The sequence below is a fragment of the Callithrix jacchus genome, chromosome 2, assembly GCF_049354715.1.
Source record: "Callithrix jacchus isolate 240 chromosome 2, calJac240_pri, whole genome shotgun sequence".
Classification (NCBI taxonomy): Eukaryota; Metazoa; Chordata; class Mammalia; order Primates; family Cebidae; genus Callithrix; species Callithrix jacchus.
In genome coordinates this window covers 56,462,236-56,484,733 of record NC_133503.1, presented here as the reverse complement: position 1 = coordinate 56,484,733, position 22,498 = coordinate 56,462,236, and the positions used below count along the sequence as shown (strand labels likewise).

The 22,498-nt window shown below is 57.1% G+C and overlaps 1 protein-coding gene and 1 pseudogene across 4 annotated transcripts in view; both read right to left on the bottom strand.

Moving 5' to 3' along the window:
* Positions 1-7,618: 7,618 nt before the first annotated feature.
* The window catches only part of TTYH3 (tweety family member 3), a 33,354-nt gene continuing 18,474 nt past the window's right edge, over positions 7,619-22,498 (bottom strand). Inside the window, exons 8-15 of one of the 4 annotated variants that reach the window (XM_078363732.1) lie at positions 21,333-21,388; positions 20,558-20,650; positions 16,836-16,928; positions 16,484-16,620; positions 13,892-14,065; positions 13,313-13,388; positions 12,313-12,413; positions 7,619-10,792 (exon numbers count right to left, since the gene is read on the bottom strand). In XM_078363732.1, coding sequence (XP_078219858.1) covers positions 12,333-12,413; positions 13,313-13,388; positions 13,892-14,065; positions 16,484-16,620; positions 16,836-16,928; positions 20,558-20,650; positions 21,333-21,388 — 710 coding nt within the window. In that variant the 3' untranslated portion in view covers positions 7,619-10,792; positions 12,313-12,332. The remainder of the gene's footprint in view (positions 10,793-12,312; positions 12,414-13,312; positions 13,389-13,891; positions 14,066-16,483; positions 16,621-16,835; positions 16,929-20,557; positions 20,651-21,332; positions 21,389-22,498) is intronic. The other 3 variants (XM_035289433.3, XM_035289434.3, XM_035289436.3) reach the window with 3 other exon arrangements.
* On the bottom strand, positions 8,652-9,612 carry LOC144581167 (uncharacterized; annotated as a pseudogene).

The window sequence follows — 22,498 nt, the reverse complement described above, 5'->3', positions numbered from 1 at the left end:
TTGCACCCTTGGGCTGGCGCTGCCCTGGCTGTGCCTTCTGCAAGTTCCTGCTCTGGCCTGACCTCAATCCCCCCTCTCCGACCCCGGGGCTCCAGGTTGCCCTTCCTGCTACCTCTGCACCCCGTACTACTTTGCTCCAAACAGACAACACACTGTGAAAAGTGCCTCTCTCTGGGTGGGGGGTGTCTTCCCCTTCCCCATCGCTGCCCCCTCCAGAGAATGCTGAGCTGCTGAATGGGCCTGCCGAGACCCCTTACTCACAGCCTGGCTGGGGGCTGCCCTGGCCTTGGGGATGGCTGGCAGGGCTGTGACCCTACCTTGGCCTTGGATGGGCCTGAGTCAGCAGAGCAGCTGCCTGGGGGTGTGGGCAGTGACCGGGCTGGTGGGACGGGTGGAGGGCTGCTTACCATCACACAGCCTGACCCCTGTCTAGGCAGCTGTGGTCCTCCGTCAGCACCCACCACGTGCCCACCACTTCTCACAAGACAGTGCAGGCCCCTCTTCTGAATGCGGAAGTGGAGACTCCGGGGTGGGGCGGTGGGGAGTCACGATGGAACAGGTTGTGGGCAGAGGCTGCTGGCCTCCTTCCTGCCCTGGTGAGTCAGAGGCTTGGGGCCTTCTGCCCTGGCCCCAGTGCTGTCCCGCCACCCTGGCAGCTGGCATCGCCTCCCCACAGAGCTGGTGGGACCCCAGGGGCAGAGGTATGGCTGGACCCAGGGGTTGGAGAGCCCTATGGACGTAGCTGTGGGGCCCCCGTTGGGGCTCAGGGAGCCCCCATTAATCTTCAAATGTCCCTTTGTGTGGAGGGGGTAGGAGTCGGGGGTGAGTGAGCATCTGGGAGAGCAGAGGAACAAGAAGTGGGGTGGGGAGGAAGCCCAGCCCCTCCTGAGGCCTTGACCTCTCCATCTGAGAAATGGGAGCAAAGGTAAATTCAGTCCCTGTGTGCTGGGGGTCAGGGAACATCTCAGGAGGGACACAGGCTGGTGAATCTGGGTCCCTTCCTCTTCCAAGTTGATGGAGGGATGTTTCTCTGCCCTCAAAAGGGGAAGCAGGCCCAGCAGGGTCTTAGGAGAATGAGACAGTCTGACTTCTTCCATTTGCTGCACCCCCCAGAAGGTGACTCACCCAGCAGGGGAGGTGAACTCATTCCTCCCCCAGGTACATTCTGGGGACAGCTGTGTCCCACCCGCCAACGGTACCATCACACCAGATTAAGGGATGGTCAGAAAGGGCCCTGGCCAACTTCGGGGGCTCCATGTTCCCTGAAACCAGGAACATGGAGCTGGTTCCCCAAAACCAGCTCAGCCAGGCACCCCTTCCCAAACTGCTGATCATTTATGGGGCTTTCAAAACAGAAAAGTAAAACTGCAACCACAGGGGCTGCTGGGTGCTCAGCGAGGGTGGCAGACCGCAAGCCCCTACCCCTGCTTCCGTTCTGCCAGGTGAGTGCCTGGGGAACCCCAAGGCTGCTTGGGGTCTGGGAGGGGCTGCTAGGGTAGGGTGCCTCAGTTTAAAAGAACTTCCCTTCCACTGGGGTCATCAGGGCCAACTTCCTGGAAAAGCCGAAGCAGGAAGGCTTTGTCAAGATGTAGTGGGGAGAGGAGGGGCCTTCTATGTCTTGGCACAGCCTGGGCAGAGGTGCAGAGGCAAGGCAGAGGACAACTGGAAGCCTGATAGGGCAGGCAATGGCGTTGGGTCTCATGATCTCCCACCCCCCTGCAATTTCGGGCAACTAGAGCTTTCCACAGGCTCAGAGGGGCCAGGGGCTAGGCTATGTGACTTCAGCCAGTCCTGCCTGTTGGGCCTGGGGTCAGAGGGAAAGCAGGGGCCGAGGCCAGGGCCAGCTTTGTGTCTGTCAGACCTGACGGGCAAGTCTTGCTGCTGCTCCGGGCCCATGTGTCCACCCGGCCTCAGCCTTCTTAAATATTCTCAAATGGTCCCCTGCTTCTGAGGCCAGCCCCACCTCTAAGCCCAGAACTGGACACACCAGAAGGTGCTTGGGGTCAGGCGTGGTGGCTCACACCTGTAATCCCAGCATTTGGGGAGGCCAAGTGGGGAGGATTGCTTGAGTCCAGGAGCTCCAGGCTACAGTGAGCCATGATTGCACTACTACATTCCAGCCTGGATAACAAGAGTATGATCCTGTCTCTGAAAAAAAATCTTTTTTTTTTTAAATAGTCTTGCTTTGTTGTCCACATTGGAGTGCAGTGGCGAAATCAGCTCAGTGCAACCTCTGCCTCCCAGGTTCAAAAGATTCTCTCACTTAGCCTTTCAAGTAGGTGGGATTAGAGGTGTGTGCTACCACACTGGGCTAATTTTTGTATTTTTAGTAGAGACAGGGTTTCGTCATGTTGCCCAGGCTGGTCTCGAACTCCTGGCTTCAAGTGATCCTCATGCCTTGGCCTCCCAAAGTGCTGGGAGTACAGGCATGAGCCACCATGCCTGGCCTCTTAAATTTTTTAAAAAACAGAAGGGCTGTACTTGGTGGTTCATGCTTGTACTCCCAGCACTTTGGGAGGCCAAGGCAGGAGGATCACTTGAGGCCCGGAGTTTGAGAACAGCTTAGGAAACAGAGAGACCTCATCTAATAATAAACAAAAATAAAATAGGGCTGGGGGTGGTGGCTTATGCCTATAATCCAAGCACTTTGGGAGGCTGAGGCGGGTGGATCACTTGAGGTCAGAAGTTCAAGACCAGCTGGCCAACATGGAGAAACCCATCTCTACTAATATACAAAAATTAGCAGGGTATGGTGACATGTGCCTGTAGTCCCAGCTACTCGAGAGGCTGAGGTGGGAGAATCACTTGAACTCAGGAGGTGGAGGTTGCAGCGAGCTGAGATCGTGCCATTGCCCTTCAGCCTGGGCAACAGAGTGAGACTCCATCTCAAATAAAAAAGGCCGGTGCGGTGGCTCACATCTGTAATCCCAGCACTTTGGGAGGCCAAGATGGGCAGATCACCTGAGGTTGGGAGTTTGAGACCAGCCTGACCAACATCGTGAAACCTGTGTCTACTAAAAATACAAAAATTAGCCAGGTGTGGTGGTGCATGCCTGTAATCCCAGCTACTCAGGAGGCTGAGGCAGGATAATCGTTTGACAATCCAGGAGGTTGTGTTGAGCTGAGATCATGCTACTGTACTCTAGACTGGGCAACAAGCAAAACTTCGTCTCAAAAAAAAAAAAAAAATGAAAAAAAATACATAAAATAAAAAGGCATTTGGACTCTGTGCATCTCAAGGAGGGACCCTAGGACAGGGGCTCCTCGTCTTGGCCTCTGAAGGCTGGAGGTTGCCCTGATGATGTCACCATGCTGAGTTTGGAGGCTCAGAGCTGTAACCCCCCAACCATGCACCCCCTTCCTCCCCTGTGCAGGCCTCTGGGACTTCACGTCCCCACCTCATACAACCCAAGCAGTCCCTGGGCACTGGCTGGTGGTGATTGCAGGCAGTTTCTCACCCCTTCCAAGTCCCACCTTTCCCAGGCCCCGCACCGAGACCCATGGGTACAGCCCCAAGGGGTGGGGAAGGAGGAGACCCCCTACAGCCCCATGCTTGCTCTTCAGAGTTCCTGGCACGACCCACAGCCCCATGACCAAAGTCTGGTTTATGCAGCTCATGTCCTGTCAAAGCACACCTGACCCAGCTTCCTGTGGCAAAGCCCCAGCCACCCTCCTTCGGCTGCTGTCTGCCCTGGCTGTGGAGGGTGGCATCGAAACCTTAGCAACCGCTCCCCATGCCCTCAGAGTCCCACCAGCAGCCTCCAGGCACGGCGGGGAATGCAGATTCCCAGGCCCTGTCCAGCACAGAGGGAACTGCAGGGAGGGGCCTGCCCCGTCTTTCCTCCTCCGAGTACCTGGCGCCGCCTGCTGGGCACTTGTCCCCACAGCAGCTCTTACCACCACCTGGCCCCTTCTCATCCCACCTCTCTCATGCCCTCATCCTGAAATCTCTGGCTTCTGGGACAGGAGCTGTCACCTGCTGCCCACCTGGCCTCGTGTGGGTATCCATGGACTCCGTCTTTCCAAGGAGATTTCGACTCACACTCCCAGCCACTCTTCTTTTTTTTGAGACCAACTCTTGCTCTGTCACCCAGGCCACCATCTCTGCTCACTGCAACCTCGGCCTTCCAGGTTCAAGCAATTCTCCTGCCTCAGCTTCTGAAGTAACTGGGATTACAGGCATGTGCCACCATGACTCGTTAATATTTGTATTTTTAGTAGAGACAGGGTTTCATCATGTTGTTCAAGCTGGTCACGAACTCCTGACCTCAGGTGATCCATCTGCTTTGGCCTCCCAAAGTATTAGAATTAATGGGCATGAGCCCTGCGCCCACTGCAGCACCTCTCTTCTGCACTGCTCCGGGGCCCGTTCTTGGTGACCTTGGCATCCCCTCCCTCTCCCAGACCCCCACTCACGGTTGCTCTCCAGGCCTGGCCTTGCCCTGGGCCATCCTTGCCTCCTGCTCTGCCTCCACCTGCCTGTCCTGATGATCCCTCAATGATCTTTCTACCCTCCCACCCAAGTGTACCCTCACCTGGCTGCAATCTCAGGGCCTGGGTTTGATTTCACCTTCATCATCATCTCTTGGCAGGACCTGTGACGCTCACTCGGCTGCACCCAGCCCCCTGCCTGCATTGTGCCTGCCCCTGGGCAGCCAAACACGGCTGGAAAAAAAAACCACTCTGTCTAGTCTCATTTAGAGTCCCAGACCATGGACCCCAGGGGGCCTCAGGGATCCCCCATCGTTCCTCTCCTGGGCTCACCCTTCCTCCTCTCTCATCAGCTCCCACCCCCTCCTGCCTGCCTTTCTATTTCATGAGACCCTCCACATGTCCCCAAGGGACCACACTCCTGTGCAGCCAGCCTCCATTGTGCCCTGGGTCTAGCCCCTCTTGGGGCACGGTGGCTCATGCCTGTAACCCCAGCACTTTAGGAGGCTAAGGTGGGAGGATCACTTGAGGTTAGGAGTTCGGGACCAGCCTGGCCAATATGGTGAAACCCCATCCCTACTGAAAACACAAAAATTAGCAGGCAGATGCCTGTATGTAATCCCAGCTTCTTAGGAGGCTAAGGCAGGAGAATTGCTTGAACCAGGGAGGTGATGGTTATAGTGAGATCACGCCATTGCACTCCAGCCTGGGCATGGCAGTGAGACTCCATCTCAAAAAAAGAAGAAGAAAAAAGAATATTAGGTCATGTCAGTCTGCTCATTGACCCTCCATGGCTCCTATCTTCCTCTGGTTCAACGTCAAAGTCTCTCCCACCTCCAGCCAACCACTCTCGTCCTAGTTCCCTCCATTTTGGCCAGCCTCACCTCCTGGCTTGAACACACCAGGCATGCATCTGCCTCTGGGCATTTGCACTGGCTGTTCTCTCTTCTGGAACCTGCTTTCCTTAGCCTCAAAACTAAAACTGGCTTCCCACGGTAGGCGGGATAATGGCTTCCAGAGCTGTCCCAGACTTAACATGGCAAAGCAAAGGGACATTGGAAACATGAGTTAATTGTGGATCTTGAGATGGAAAGATGATTGGAAATTACCCACGTGGGCCCAGTGTAATCACAGGCGGGGGGTCGGGGTCAGACCCAGAGACCTCATGGTGCTCTCTGCTGCTGGGTTTGAAGGTGGAGGAAGGGGTCACCAGTCAAGGAATGCGGATGCCTCTAGAAGCTGGAAAGGGCGAGGAAATGGACTTTGGACTCTCTCCCCCAAGAGCCTGCAGAAGGAACCAGCCCTTGGCTTTAGCCCAGGGAGACTTCTGACCCACAGAATGATAGGATCATGAGTATGTGTTGTCTTAAACCCACGGAGCTTGCTGTGGTTTGCCATAGCAGCAGTGGGGACCTCATGCACTTCCTGACCTCCAGCAGCCTCTCTAAGTTGCCAGTTTTCCAGGGAGGCTTTTCCTGACCGTTAGAAATTGCACCTGGCTAACACCCCTGTCCCCGCCCTCCCGATCCCTCCACCACGATCGTTTTCCTGCAGCACGTTCTCACGTGTTTATCATCTCCTGGTTAATTTTGCCGTTTTTCTCCCACCTGAGCAGGCCCCTTTCTCTTTGAGGGCAAAGCCTTTTGTCCTTTGGTTCCCTGGGTGCACTCCAGTGCCCAGAACAGTGGCTGGACTTAGAAACACTGGTCCAGTGAGAGGATGAGGGGTATGCCACCCTCCCAACCCTCCCACACCTGCTCTGTGAGGAACCAGGATATTGTCTTCTGCCTTTCCTGATAGAGAGACGGGGGCTGAGATCTGAGGGGCAGGATATGCCTGGGGTCTTTCCCTTGTGGTCACTGGTTCTTGCTCCAAGGCTGGGGCTCTTGCCTTATAGGCTCCTAGCCCCAGATGTCCCTTATCACATGACTCCCAGAAGCCTCAGAGCTCTGGCGTCCCCACTCTGGGGAGCTCGGTGGCCTTCCTTCAGAGCTGGCCACCCTGGAGCAGCCACGGTCAAATCCAAGCACACTGGGCAAAGCTGCGGGTGTGTGCTGGTGGTGGGAGGAAGGGGCCCTGCCTAGTGGACACCCCTGCGCCACATACACGGTGCCCACAGGTGCCCTCACCACCTATATTCCCAAGCCTGTGCACCCAGGCATGGGAGACAAATGCTCTGCTGGTCAAAAGGGGCCTCCCCCAACTTAGGGGGTCCTAACATCAGCCTGTGAGATGGGTGTGTTATCGCAGGGTTAGGTACCTTCCCAAGCCTGCTTCTCAGCAGGAGCCTGGAGTGTGTGTGTCTGGGAGAGGGGTCCTTGAAACACGTAGACCCTGTGCGAGCCTCCAGGAGAGGACCCCCAGCCCAGGGAGCACGGGAACCCGCCTCGGTGCTGCTTTTGGAAGGACGGAGAGTGATTGCACTGGGGTCTCAGAAAGAGCTCGTCCTGGAACCCATCATTGCTTCCACCTCGCCGCTCGACCCCTTCACCCTCCCTGCTCCAGGCCAGGCACCCTCACCTCTCCTGAGGGCCGGCGGGGCCTCTGCACAGCGATCCTGGTCCCCGCTGGCCCCTGGCAGTGCAAGTGCAAACAGCAAAGTGAGGCTTTTACCATGTCGGTCGGATCAGCACTCCCAGCTCGGATCCATCGCTGCTTCGCACACAGCCGCCGGGTCAGCAAGGGCCTTGAGCCTGCGAGATATCGCCCACCCAGCGAGCGTGGCTCCGCCAACTCGCTCAGAAAGGCTCCTCTTAACTCCATCCCCCGAGATCCCGTTCCCGGCGCCTCGCCCACCTATTTTCCAAGGCCCTCGCCCTCACTCTAGAAGCCTTGCCCACCCTATCCCTGGAGCGCCTTCCCCGGCGCCCCGCCCACTCCATCCCTGGAGAGCCTGTCCCTGGCGTCGTGCCCACAATCCCGAGGCCCCGCCCACCCATTCCTAAAGAACCCGTCCCGGGATCCCCGCCCACTCACCCCGAGAGGCCTCGCCCACCCCTGGAGACCCACCCATAACTCCGAGAAGCCCCACCCGCAATCCCGAGAGGCCCCGCCCAGCCCACCCCGCCGAGCTGACCTGGTCGGCCCCGCCCTCAGTGTCCCCTCTGCGCCCCCACTGCCTCTGCCTGGAGCCACGGACTCCCTACCAGCGGCCGGGCGGGAGACAAAGCTGCTCAGAAAGAGAGGCTTGTTTTTTAAAATTTGTTTATTTTAAAACATGAAACCCAAGCTGAATAGAAACCACAGAAATTACATTGACGAGATATTTAGTATTTGCCAAGAAAAATAAAGCCCCCAAAGAAATAAAAATCAGCCCCAAACCCAGTTCTAAAAAAAAACAGAAAAACACAGCGACAGTACATACAGCCATGGCCCTACGGAGGCTGGAGGAAGGGGAAATGCAAAATGGTTCAGGCCTCAGTTCCTGGATGTTAAATCACACTGGGGTGGGGCGGTCAGATGCCCGGGCCGGGGGTAAACCGGGAGGCTGAGTCTTAAGGAGATTATATACATATTATATATAACAAATATGAAGTGGTTCAGTACACAACCATTATGGTTAAACACAAAACAAAGATCCCACAGGAGAGGGCCTGGTCCCCAGCCTGCCCCGTCTGGAGGTCTGGGGTCCAGAGGCTGCCTCACCACCCTTCCCAGGGCTGGGCAGAGCTGGCCTCAGGGAAGGAGCAAATGGTGCTTGGAACTCGAATTGCATAGTGAGATGGGTGGGTGGGCAATGGGCCAGGGGCTGCACCTAATCAGGCCCATTCACTACCAATCTTGCCACGACACTTGGGGGCCCCCAAGGTAGTGAATGCCTGCTGAGGAGACCCCTTAGTGTGGTAAGCCCCTGGGCTCCTCCCCTTTGTCCCCAGTGCCACCCTGTCCTCCCAATGAGGCTGTGGGCCTGGGGCCTGCAAGATCCCCTGTACTGGGTGAGAGTGGGGGCCGGCCAGGGTAACAGGTGCTGGCCAGATGCCCCCAGTAGGTGTGGTGAGGTCATAGGATGGGGTAATTAGGAACACGGCACCGAAAACTCAGAACAAAAAGACAACCGATGGCAGGTGTTCCCCTCCACCTACTGAGGTGGGGTTTGAACCCCTTTTGATTTTCCCCGTTTCCTTTCTTCAACCTCGTCACAGATGGGCACACACACACACCATGATCAGGAGTCCCGAGACAGCATGAGGCTCAAAGCCCGAGCCTCGCCGTCTCTCACGCTATGTCCATTCACCTGGCAGGCAGCCTCGTGGCCACAGACAGCATTTGTGCTTCTGAGCGGTTGTGGGGTGCTTGGCTGGCACCCAGGTCAGGGTGCCAGGGCATCCCTCATAACCCCAGGCTGGAGAGCTCCCCTGGCAGGTCAAGCCGAGGAAAGACTGGACAGATTGGCTGTGGCAGGGCCTCTGAGGGGGCTCAGAATGTCAGCTGTGCAGGGCCTGGAGCAGAGGCCCCTCCACTGAGGTTTGGTCATGCCCAGGGAGCTCAGACGCCCAGGATTGGGGCCCAGGCCCGTGGACTCCCCTCCCTGCTCTGCCCTCCCATATCCCCCTTTTTGGTCCCAGACACCAGCACAAAGAAAGGAGGGGTTCACAGAGGAAGGGCCGGGCAGAGCCTGGCCCCAGGGAGGGGATGAGGACATTTCTGGTCCAGGTAGCTGCCGGCTGCTCCAGGAGGAAGAGCCACGCATCTGTAAACTGCTGGGCCCGGCCTTGACCCCTGCATGTGGCCATCCAGCTGCCCTCTGGCTGGCCCTGGCCTTGGCACAGGCATTGAGCCTTGAGGGCTGGGCTGGCTGGGCCAGGAGTGGCAGAATGTCTGCTCCTGATTTGGGGTGGCTCTGCCCTCCACGGCAGGAAGCACAGCAAACATCGTACACTAAAGCCAAAAGCACCGTAGGGAAGCCTCACTCCCACTTTACGGGGAGGGAGACTGAGGCCATAGGGACCTCAGACCAAAGCCCATGGGAGGTTGATTCCCAAGGACCATCCTCCTGGGGCAGCACCTGCCTGGGGAGGGGTGTCCAGGCCCTTGGGCTGCCTGTCAGTCTATGGCACCCCCTGGAGCACCCCTTGAAGAAATGCTACCGCAGCCCTGACTCCCAGCCAGCTGCTCTGGCCTCGGCTCCAGTCCGCACCTGGGCTCACACTGCCGGCTCTGGGCCAGCCAGGGACACCCATGGAGGCTGGGGGTGAGGTTAGTGGTTAGTCCCAAGGGGGGCAGCAGAGGCTGAGGGACGTTCATAGCCAGCTTGGGTCCAGCCCCTCAGGCCCGGTTCCTTGGACGCTGTACCTGTCACGGATGGAAATGGAACCAAGAAGGGAGGGAAGGGGGTGCTAGTGGTCCCCTCGGCCATCAGCCCCGGCCTGCCCTAGAGATGACAAATGTAGTTAGTGCAAAGAACAAACCAGACACAGCTGCCCAGTCTCTGGGTGGGGGGAGGGGGTTTGGCACCAAGAAGGCAGCCAGCACTGGGTGGCAGGTGAGTGGCCTGGGCTCCACGTGGCCCCTGCTGTCCATGGAGGGCTAGGGCCTCTGACAAGGCAGGTGCTGAGCGAGAGAGTGAGGCTGGGGCGACGGAGAGGGGCCCTGCTGGAAGGGGCCTCTGGCAGCTGGCAGGAGGGTTAAGCCTGTGGGTAGGTGGGCTGCACGGGCAAGGAGGGCACTGCAGAGAGATGGGCACGCAGAGGGACCTCAGGAGAAACCAAAGGGCAGAGATGAGTAGATGGCACATGCCTCTGTCCCTCTGTGGCTAGCAGGTGCTGGCACAGAATGGCCCAGTGGTGCCTGTGAACTAGGAAGGGGTCCACAGAAGCGCTGGGCAGAGGAAGGAGAGCTGTGGAGGGAAGGGCCGGGTGGAGACAGTATAGGTCAGGTGCGGCCAGGGCTCGGGGTGCAGTGGCCATCTGCAGAGGGAGCGTGCTGGGACAGTGGGTGGCGTGCAGGGCTGGGGCGTCGGCTGGCAGCAGCGTTCAGGTGTGACTCGAGTTGAGGGTACAGGCCCTGAGCCCCTGTGTCTCCACTGTGCCCCTGAGGGGAGGGGAGAGGAGAGCAAGCGGCCTGCAGACACGTCCGGGGCAGGCCTGGCGCGGCGTGCAAGGGAGGGTCCGGCGGGTGGCCCGGGTGGAAGTGGCAGTGCTGGCATGGGAGGGGCAGTTGGCACGTGGGGTGGGTGGTTGCTGGGCGCCGTCTAGTGGCTGCCGCTGGAGTCGGGGCGAGGCTGGCTCGTGGCGAGGTATTTGGCTCTCATGCTGGAGGTGTACTGGAGGAAGACAAGGGAGAGGCGTCAGCAGGGCCCCTGCACGGCGCACACAGTCAGGGGTGTTCTCCTCGTGGTCCTTACTTGGCTAAGCCAGAAGCCCTAGGAGCAGAATGGGACAGTAGAGGGTGCCCTGGCAGAGCCTACAAGGAGGGGATCAGGAGGTGCTGCTGGCTTGGGGGGCCTGTACTGTAGGCCTGGCTGGGGCTGAGGGAGGAGCAGCCCCTAATTTGCTCGGCTCAGGGCAGGGGACGTCTCCTCTGAGGGGTGTACACACAGCCCCACAAGCCCACATCAGCAGCATTTGGGTGTTAGGCCAGACAGACTTCTGCCACCCCCAGGAGCCACAGCTCCAAGGCCCTACCTGCACCCTACACCCCCAGGACCTGAAGGACACACACCAGCTGCCCACCAAGGATGGGCCAAGGCCTCCTCTGGGCCCAGGGCCAGGTCCTTCTTCAGCCAGGCCACCGCCCGCTGGAGTAGGGGGAACCCAGCCTGAGGACATCCCCCTGGGCCACCCCTTCATGCCATGGAAGGAGGGCCCCCCTAAGCCACACAGGAGGCTGAAGCAATGCAGTCCCTCAACTCCCGTCAGGGACCCAACTGCGGGCTCCTTGTGGGTTTCGGACTTGGGAACAGAGGTGGCTGTAGGGGGTGCTGCTGTGTGCCTGGCTCTGCAGCCGGCCTGCACATCTTGGCTGCAGGCCAAGCCAGGAATATGAAGGTCTTATGTGCACGGGCGTGTGCAAGAGAGTGCATGTGTGTGCTCAGAGAAACCCACATGCATGAGGCATGTGCTAAGGCCAGACAGTGCAAAGGACCCACATGCCTGGCACGTGCTAAGGGCCAGCAGCAGTGAGGAGGCTGGGTAGGCCAGCCCCCAACCCAGGTGGGCTCCAGAACTCCAGAGCCCCAGGCCCATTCCCACAGTCCCCAGACTCAGAGGTACAGAGCGAGCTCCACAGGTCCCCAAGAGCCCTCCTAGGACACCTAGGTTTCGCACAGCCTGTGAGGCAGCCACAGAGGGGGTGGGAGGGAGGAGCCATGGCCCAGAGCCTCGGCATTCCATGGACATGCAGCATGGGGCGGGGAGGGGGGAGGATGGGGTGGGGGCAGGACAGGACAGGGCAGCCACCCAGACCCCTGAAGGAGTCCAAACAGGCACCCCCACCACTGTGGTGCCAAGCTCATGTGCTCATGGGCACACGCCCTTCCATGTGCACGCCCCAACACACAGGCAGTGCCTCCAGGGTAGGGCCAGCTGGCCACACGCCCAGGGGCCCAGGAGCATACAGGGGTCTGGGTGCATGGATTCCTCACTGGGAGGTGATAGGAGGGGCTGGGGCCACTTGGAGCTGGTGGCAGAGTCCCCAGAGGCCAAGCATCTGGGCTGGGGGAACGTGGAAGGGGACTTGCCAACCCCACTGTGAGGCTGGTGAACCCAGGGCCAGCATTAGAAGTCTGGTTGGGCTGAGGTGCTCAGAGCTGTCCCTGCCAACAGGAGCCGGATGGATGGAGCCCCAGGCCAGTGCCAACAGGAGGGCGGCAGTGAGTGCAGGGCGGAGGCAGGAGGCGCAGGCGGGCGGCCGTGCGGGGTGGGGGACCCGGTGGGTCAGTACCTGTCGCTCTGAGGGCACAGCTACCACAGCGTTCGGGCGCTGTCCATGGGCTTAAACTGCCAGCCCGCGTGGCTGCCAGAGTCCAGGGCAGCCAGATAGCGCTAGGAGGGCCCAGGGTGGGTGGAGTGCAGGAGAGAGAGAGAGAGAGAGCGCAGCCTCAACTCCAGGGTGTGGGGCTGGGAGGGGGCTATGGGCTGTGTGATGGCGAGGATGAGGGCAGTGGGACTGGGCCTGCACCTGGATGGCCTGAGCCTCACAGGCCTGGCCCCTCCAAAACACCCCAGGCCCAGCTCTGTGCTGCTGGGGACGACAGCAGCAGCCACAGGACGGGGATTTCTGAGCAAGGCAGCCTTCGGCCTCTCAAGCCCTGTCCTGGTAGCCCGGCCCCCTCCTCCCCAGTCCCTCCACTGTGCCACAAGCTCCTCTTGGGCACCATTTCCCCTCCTGCCTGCCTTACTCGAGATGCCAGAGGGGACAGCAGGGCCGGGCTGGAATAGACACTCAGGAAAAGACTCAAGGAAGAAAAAGAAAAGGAGGCAGAGCCAGGGCCCCTGGGAACTGGAGTGGTGGCACCCCATGTATCCAGAAGGGACAGAAAATGGAGGGTAAGCGGCCAGGGAGGGCCTGGTGTAGGGCCATGCCCAGGAGCTGGGAGGGCTGCAGTGGGGTCACACCTGCCCACCCACCTGCTCGCCTTCCCCAAGGGCCTGGGAGCTAACCTGCTGGGTGGCTGGCCCCAAAGCTGCCCTCTGGCCCCTGGGCACTCCAAGGCTGCCTGGGAGGAGCTAGCAGGCCCACCCAGCCCGGTCTACTCATGCCCGGCACCCTTCGGAGAGGTCCTGGCTGGGAAGAGCCCCCTGGAACCCCGGTGGTGGCGGCTCACAGCTGCCCCTAGAGCTCACACTGGCTGCATGTACCACACCAGCCCCCCAATACAGCCCAACAGTGGGCCCCCAAGGCTGAGCAGCCACCCCATCCACCCTCCTGCCCCAAGACTTACTGAGGGCGGCGGGGACTCACGCCCAATGAGTGGGGTGTTCTCACAGCGGGGGTTCTGGAAATTGGTGTTCTGGCTCCTGAGGCATGAAAGGAGACAGGCTGTGAGGCACTGCTGGCAATATGGGGGACCCTGGAGGTAGCCCAGCTGTGCCCTCCCAGCCTGCCTGGCACCCCCATCTTTGATCCTGACTTTCACAGGGGTGGGCACATCTGTTCTCACTGGGGGTTCCATGAACCAAGCACAGTAACAAAGGGCTCAGAGAGCCCCCTGTCCACCTTGGCCTGGCCAGAGCCCTTGTGACTCCCTCTGAGTCACCTGCCCACCACATAGCTGGGCCCTGAGTCCTTGTGCCCTGGACACAGAACCTCCATCTGACCATGTGGCGTCCCCTTGGCCCCTGGACCGAGTCCACCTGGGGCAGGAGGCACTCAATGCCCAGAAGCTGCCCCTTCTTCAGCCCCTTCCCTCAAGCTAGTCCCAACCTGCATCCACATTCTCAGCCGCATTAGAAGTCTGATGTGCCTGCTGGTCCCGCTGGGCTCCCTGAGTGAGCCTGGGCGCCTGCCCCCCTCAACTCACATGTACTCAGTGACTGGGGCGTTGCTGACGGTGTGGGCTGCAGCCGGGATGCTGGTTTCACTGCCGTAGCTGCTGCCACAGCTGTACAAACTGGGCATGTGGACACGGTAGAGGCTGTCATGTGCCTGCCGTGGCCCCGGAGCAGCCTCCTCCTCCCCATCCTCGTCAGGGCCTCTGTGAGGAGGGACATGCAGCACCAGCTCAGGCCCCAGCAGGAAGGAGCTGGCGACCCCTGAGGGTCTGCTTTGGTGCAGACAGACACTCCTGCTTCCAGTCCTAGCTTGGCTGTGTGCATATTGCATGTGGGACTGTAGGCTGGTCACCCAGCTCTGTGTCCAGCCCCGCCCCTGTGAGGTCGGGTGCTAAGAGACCTGTGTGGTCACCCGAGTGCCAGGCCCTGTACCACAGCCTGACATGGCAAGGCTTGCTGTCTGCTTACTGAAAGAAGAGTGCAAGGGCCCTCCTGGGAGGCCACAGGAGGCTGGGGTGCCTCTTAGCTCTGCACAACCCAACTGCACCTTTGGGTGGCCTGAGCCAGTTTTCCCGGCCCTGCTGCCCTCTGACTTTCCATCCTCCACTCTGTGCAGGCCTCTGGCACTCTGGAGCTTCTCCACACCCCATGAGGTCCCAGATGGGACACAGGGTGGGCTGCCTGGTGGCGAGCACTTCAGAAGCAGAACAGTGGTAGCTTTTGGCTGAGCGGTGGCCACCAGCCATGTCCCTCATATGCAGTGGCTTGAGTGCCCCCTCGACACTCCAGCTGTGTCCTCTTACAACTCCCTTTCTACATTGAGGAAAATGGAGGCCCTGGGTGGTTAAGTGACTGGCCCGAATCATACAATAAGCAAGGATAGAAACAGGATCTGAATCTAGCCCTGTGAGTTCAGTGCTATGCTCTTATCTACTCCCCTATGTCCACCATCTTTATTACCACTGACACCATCATCACCACCATCACCATTATCACCAACATCATCACTGCCATCACCATCATCACAACCACAACCACCATCACCATCACCACAACCACAACCACCATCACCATCACCACCACAACCATCACCATCACCACCACAACCACAACCACCATCACCATCACCACCACAACCATCACCATCACCACCACAACCACAACCACCATCACCATCACCACCACAACCATCACCATCACCATCATCACCACAACCACAACCACCATCACCATCACCACCACAACCATCACCATCATCACCACCACCATGATCACCATCATCACTACCACCATCACCATTATTACCACCATCCCCACTATCATCATTTACCATCACCATCATCACCACCACCTCCATCACCACTACCATTGTTACCATCACCATCATCACTACCACCACCATCACCATTATTACCACCATCACCACTACCATCATGGCCATCACCATCATCATCACCATCACCATTATTACCAACATCACCAATGCCATCATAACCATTACCACCACCACCATCACGATCACCATCACTACCACAATCATCACCATTACCATTACCATCATCACCACCACCGTCACCATTGTTACCATCACCAATGCCATCATTACCATTACCACCACCACCATCACAATCACCATCACTACCACAATCATCACCATTACCATCATTACCATCATCATCACCACCATCGCCTTCATCACCACCATTATCACTGGCAGCATCACAATCACCATCACTACCACAATCATCACCATTACCATCATCATCACCACCATCGCCTTCATCACCACCATTATCACTGGCAGCATCACAATCACCATCACTACCACAATCATCACCATTACCATCATCATCACCACCATCGCCTTCATCACCACCATTATCACTGGCAGCATCACAATCACCATCACAAGGGAAAATAACAGAAATCCAGACAAAAGTAAGAAATCTGAGCCAAGCTACCTGCCATCCATGTTGGGCCACCAAGCAGTAGCCACAGTCCAAGTGGGGGGGCGGGTGGAGGTCTCAAAGATAAGCCATGGGAGCCCCAGCAAGGGAAGGAGCCTGTCACCCCCAAACACCACACAATGCAGTACTGAGTGGGGAGACTCAGGCAGGGGCCACCAGGACCCCCACTTCAAAAGTAAGGACAGAGTGGCTCCAGGGGAGCTGGCTTCTTGGGGGTCATGTAGCTGGAGGCCACAGCCACCTGGGGACTAACCACTGACCTTTTCCCCCACAGCTCCGTGTACCTGCACCCCATGGCAACGGGGAGGGGGAAGGGTGAAAGCCTGCCTGGGAGGAAGCAAGGAGTAGAGAGTCTGAGGCCGCCTCTCAGGGTGGTGGGCAGGAGACCCCAGTCCTCCCCACTGCCTGCTCCAGACTCCTGCCACCCAGGCTGGGAGCTCCTCCAGGCTGTTTTCCTCCTGTGAAATGGAGGTGCTCACCTGGGATCCGGCAGCCTCAGAGATACCACAGAAACCTAGAGAGGGTCATGAGGTGAGGAGGTGTCTGTCCCTCTCCTCTGGCACTGGCATACAGGTGTCCATAAATGCATGCCCCTGAACGTCCTGCATGCCACATGGCCTGGGGCAAGCTCCCTCAACCCCTGGAACCCCTCACCTCTTCTGCTGCCAGGTGTGCGGGACGCTGCAGACGATGGAGCTGAACATGAGGGCAGTGACGAAGGAGAAGAGAGCCAAGTAGATGAGGCCCTCCACACCGTCATAGCAGAAGCCGGTCAGCGCCTGCACGTAGTCCTGAGGCCGCAGGGATGAGACCACAGGATCCAGAGATGGGGAGAGGGGCGGGGGCAGCGTGAGGCCCTTGGACCAGCCACAGCGGCCTGGACCGCCCCCCAGAGGCTGGGCTGAGGACCCACTATCTGCTGGGAGATTCCCATCCTCCCGAGCAGCCGCTCCCCTGTTCCTACCCGCCAAGCTGGCAGGACCCTGTCCCAAGCCCTGCCTCTCACCAGATGCAGGCTGCGGCAGTCCACCAGGGCGGTGAGGTGCTGCAGGTTGACCTCTGTGCCGTTCAGCACCTCCTGGACATGGAGGAGGGGGTCCTGGGGGGCACGCACCACAGGAGGTCAGCACTTCATTTGGAAGGGGGACCTTGAGCTAGTCTTGCCCTGTCTTGGAAGCCCCCAGGTCTCCCTCTACCCCACAATCTGCCACTGAGATACTCTCCACCCTGCGGTCTCAGTGCAGGACCTGAGGACTCTGGGGCCTTGAGAAATGGTGACCCCAGGCCCCTCCCTAGACTCATGGGGCCCACCAAGGACACAAGGACCTGGGAGCACCTGTCTGGTGTGGGCACCGCTACGTAAAGACAGACCTCCTTTTCTTGTAATGGGAGAGACAGTGAACCCCCCCACATGTCTACTGACACAGACCTGCTCTGCTTTTAAGTCTTATTTCAAGGAACAGTTAAAGGCAAGGGAAATGTCTCATGTTAACTGACAAAACTCTCCATGCAGAGTGAGCGTGATCCTGTAATGTGTCCGTACGCTCTCGGGTGCTCATGTGTGTGCACCTGTGCACAGACACTGCCAGTGCTGTCGCATGCCTTGAGAAACGACTGCACAGAAACACCCCCAGGCTGACGGCAACTCCGCAGGAGCAGCGACTGGCCCAATGCTGCCTTTTACAGCTCATTTTCTTTTTTTTTAATTTCTTCCTTTTTTCTTTTTGAGATGGCTCGCCTAGGCTGGAGTGCAGTGGCATGATCTTGGCTCACTGCAACCTCCACCTCCTGGGTTCAAGAGATTCTCCTACCTCAGCCTCCCTAGTAGCTGGGATTACAGGTCTGTACCACCATGCCCTGCTAATTTTTGTATTTTTAGTAGAGACAGGGTTTCACCACATTGGTCTGGCTGGTCTTAAACTCCTGACCTCCTGATCCGCCCACCTCGCCCTCCCAAAGTACTGGGATTACAGGCGTGACACCATGCCTGGCCTACAGCACGTTTTCTAAGGACCCACTACAATCCTGAAATGGATTTTTAGGACCGGGACTGGTGGTTCACGCCTGTAATCCCAGCACTTTGGGAGGCCGAGGCGGGCAGATCACCTGAGGTCAGGAGTTTGAGATCAGCCTGGGCAATGTGGTGAAACCCCATCTCTACTAAAAATACAAAAATTAGCTGAGTGTGGTTGTGCACGCATGTAATCCCAGCTACTCAGGAGGCTAAGGCAGGAGAATCGCTTGAACCCAGGAGATGAAGGTTGCTGTGACCTGAGATCAGGCCATTGCACTCTAACCTGGGAGACAGAGGGAGACCCTGTCTCAAAAAAAAAAAAAAATGCATTTCGGGATAATAGAGCCTATTGTTATGGGCTGAACGATGCCTCCAAAATTCTTGTGTTGCAGTCCAAACCCCCAGGACCTCAGAAAGGGACTGCATTTGGAGACAGGACCTTTAAAAAGGTGTTGAAGGTAAACCAAGGTCACATGGGTGGGTCCTAACCCCATGTGACGGGTGTCCTTATAAGAAGAGGAAACTTAGCTGGGCGTGGTGGCACACGCCTGTAATCCCAGCTTCTCGGGAGGCTGAGGCAGGTGAATCGCTGGAACCCAGGAGGCAGAGGTTGCAGTGAGCCAAGATTGTGCCACTGCACTCCAGCCTGGGTGACAGAACAAGACTCTGTCTCAAAAAAAAAAAAGACTAAGATAAAAAAGAAGAGATCAGGACACAGATACCCACAGAATTGGCCCTACAAAGACAGCAGAAGATGCCATCTGCAAGCAAAAGGGAGGCCTTGGAAGAATCCGGCCCTGCCAAGAGCTGTGAGATGATCGTCTGCGGCAGAGCCTGCCCTGTCTGGGGCGCTTTGCTATGGGGGTCCCAGGAAACCAATCCTTCTCCCTATCCACTCGAATGCAAAAACGCCAAGAGGGTGCTCTAGCTGTAACAGAAATTCTAAAAAGTAACTTTAATTCAAAGTAATGTGTGTATCTGTGTGTATAATTTTCACTTATTTTTCATTTATTTATATATGTGCATATTATATATATGTATGAATATATATGTGTGTGTGTGTGTGTGTGTGTGTGTATATATATTTTGAGACAGGGTCTTGCTCTGCTGCCCAGGCTGGGGTGAGGTGGCACCATTACAGCTCACTGCAGCCTTGAACTCTCAAGCTTAAACAATCTTCCTGCTCCAGCCTCCCGATTAGCTGGGATTACAGGCATGCTTCACCACGCCTAGGTAATTTTTGTGATTTCTGTAGAATGGGGTCTGGCTATGTTGCCCAGGATGAGCTCCTGGGCTCAAGTGATCCCCCTGCCTCGGCCCCAAAAAGTGCTGGATGACAGGCACGAGCGCCACCCCCTGCCCTGTGTGTGTAGGTTCATTTGTTTGCTTTTAGCTTTGTGAAGAGCTCCTTAGAGAAGGGCCAACTGCTCCCAAATGGAGTCTGAGAACCACGCTTGTGCCCGTGCTGGGGGTGTGCGCAGAGACAGGGATCCCCACGGGAAGACCAAACACCTCCAAAGAGATTTGGGTTTTATCAAGAGCAGAGCAACTTATTTATTTATTGATTAGACAGAGTTTCGCTCTATCGCTCAGGCTGGAGTGCAGTGGCACCATCTCAGCTCACTGCAACCTCTGCCTCCTGGGTTCAAGTGATTCTCCTGCCTCAGCCTCCCAAGTAGCTGGGATTACAGGTGCCCACCCCCGAGCCCTGATAACTTTGGTATTTTAGGTAGAGATGAAGTTTCATCATCTCGGCCAGGCTAGTAGTGAACTCCTGACTTCGTGATCCACCCACCTCGGCCTCCCAAAGTGCTGAGATTACAGGCACAGGCCATCATGCCCGGTCTAGTTTTTATTTTATACTTTTGAGATGGAGTCTTGCTCTGTTGCCCAGGCTGGAGTGCAGTGGTGCAATCTCTGCTCACCGCAATCTCTACCTCCTGGGTTCAAGCGATTCTCAGCCTCCCAAGTAGCTGGGACTATGAGCACCCACCACCACACACGGTTAATTTCTGTAGTTTTAGTAGAGATGGGGTTTCCCCACATTGACCAGGCTGGTCTTAAACTCGTGGGTTCAAGTGATTTGCTTATGTCGGCCTCCAAGAGTGCTGGGATTACAGGCATGAGCCACCTTGCCTGGCCATACTTTTAATTTTTTAAAACATATTTTAATGTAGAAATGCCTGGCCCAGAACATTACAGGGAAAAACAATAATCCCCTCCAATTTCCGGAATCCCCCCAGGACATTCACCCTGAGAAGGGATATGATTCTGTTAATCTCTTCCTTCATCTCTTTCCATTTTCTTCAAATTTTTTAAAAAATATAAGGAGCTTGTATTAGTTTTTAAACAAAGAATAAAGTTATTTTTTAAAAGCTGGGTGTGGTGGCTCAAGTCTGTCATCCCAGCCCTGAGACCCACCTGGGCAACATAGCAAGAGCCTGTCTCAAAAGAAATGAGTTTTATAACCTACCAAAAATTCCCAAGGAAAAGGAACAAAGGAGGGAGGAAGGGGAGGACAAAAGAGGCCTAATGAAGAAAGGGCTGGGGGAGGAAAGAGGAACACCTCCCGCACCCACTGCCATCAGGTCCCTACTCAGCCAGCCTGGTGCCTTCTCCAAATCTGCCCTGAGCCGTGTTTGCACCTCAAATTTCTTTCATGCTGAGAAAAAAGGGCCCCTGCCTGCCCCAGCGCCTGCCCCACAGCCCCTCACCTTGGTGGCCGGCTGCTCCCGGGGGACGGTCCTCAGGAGCTCAGCCACGACATCCTGCATCTCCACCAGCGCCTTGTGGCTGCCCGACAGCTTCTGCTCCAGAGAGGAGATAAAGTCTATGGGGGCCACTGGGCCCACCCACTTTTCCCTCCCAGGACCCTCCAACACGCTGCCACCAGCAAGGTGTCTAGCCTAGGAGGCTGTCAAGGCTTCGCCCTGCAGGCCAATGGGGCACTCCCAACCCTTGCTTCCCCAGGGACACACCCAGAGACCACAGAGCCCTGAGGTGGTAACAGGCAACCATGTACCCACACCAGCAAGCAAAGCACAGACACACGACCTTCAGGACCCAAAGGGTCCCACAGTCACGGTGAAAGGACAGGCAATGAGTACAGGGCTTGACCAGTTGGTGTGGCAACCACTTCAAACCCCCCCCCCCCCACCAGGATGGCTGGAACAGGCTACAGAGGCATCTCTGGGGCTCCTCCTGCTCCCCTCGACAAGGCCAACCCAAAAGCAGTCCTGGCAATGAGAGTCCACTGAGTGGGTCACCCCGAAAGGCTTGCACCCAGGTGACTGGCGTGGTAATCCCAGGGGCTGTTGGTGACATCCACACAGCCTCTGTCTAGCTCCGTCCCCCAGCTCCCCAGTCCTGCAGGCTGAGGAACCAGGCACCACGCCTGTTTGCCTGCTCAGGGCCCCTCCACACAGAGCAACATGCTCAGGTTCTCCCCGAATCTTAGTCCCAAACTCCCAGGACCGGCCAGGCTCTCACCTGCTGGAAGGGGTTGGCGGCGTGGGGTGAGCAGGCTAGGTAGTATTGCAGGATATCTGTGGAGAGACGTTAGGGCAGGCTGAGCCACGATGACTGTCCCAATGCGACTGTGTGCACGTGAGCATGTGTCTGCATGCATGTCTTCAGGGCACATCTGCATGTGTGTTTACATGTGTGCCTATGTATCTACACACGTTTTCAGGACACATGGGCATGTGTGTTTACACATGTGCTTATGTGTCTATACTCATGCCTCAGGGCACATATGCATGTGTTTACACGTGTGCTTATGTGTCTACACGTCTCCAGGGCACATGGGTGTGTATGTTTACATGTGTGCATGTGTCTGCATACACATCTTCAGGGCACACCTGTATGCATGTTCACATATGTGCCTGTGTGTCTGCATGCATCTGTTGATACATATGCATGTGTCTGCATGTTTACTTATACATGAATGTGTATCTGTACATGTTTACATGTGCATGCATGCCTATTTGCATGTTTACAAGTGCACATGTGTATGTGTGTGCATGTCTGTATGTGTCTTCACGTGTCTGCATCCAGTTACACACATGCATGTGTGTCTACACATTGACCCTTGCTGGGATCCACCTTCTGAACTCTTTATAAATTCAATTCTTCCAATTATCAAAGAACATTAAAAAAATGTTTTTAAAAGTTGAAAAAGCGATAAAAGTATTTGGAAACAGGAGAACTCATGCCTCAGGGTTCACTGCGGCCGCCTGTGCAGTGAACCCAGTGTGGCTGGCCTGGCTGGTCTTCTGGGAGGGGCTATATGGCCCGAAGGCTGGAGCTCACACTTATATTTGTACATGTACATGTGTAGCGGGGGCTGCTCATACTTGCTGAAACCCCCAAAGGCCGCCAGCAGTAGGGACCTGGAGGGGCCAGGCTGATGGCAGGGGGGCCAAGAACAGTGGTGGGTGCCACTGAGTGGTCACCAGCCCTACCCCGGCTCCCAGCAGAGCCGGTCCACCCCTCCACCCTGAGGACAAGGTGAGTTGGGGGCGGATTACTTTTCCTCCTGGAGGAGACTTGGGCTTTGGTGGAAATGGTTCCTTCAACAAAGGCAGGTAAAAAACCTGCCCACAAGGGAATCTTGTGGCCTCCAGGGACAAAGGGTGGCAGGATGGTCCCTGACA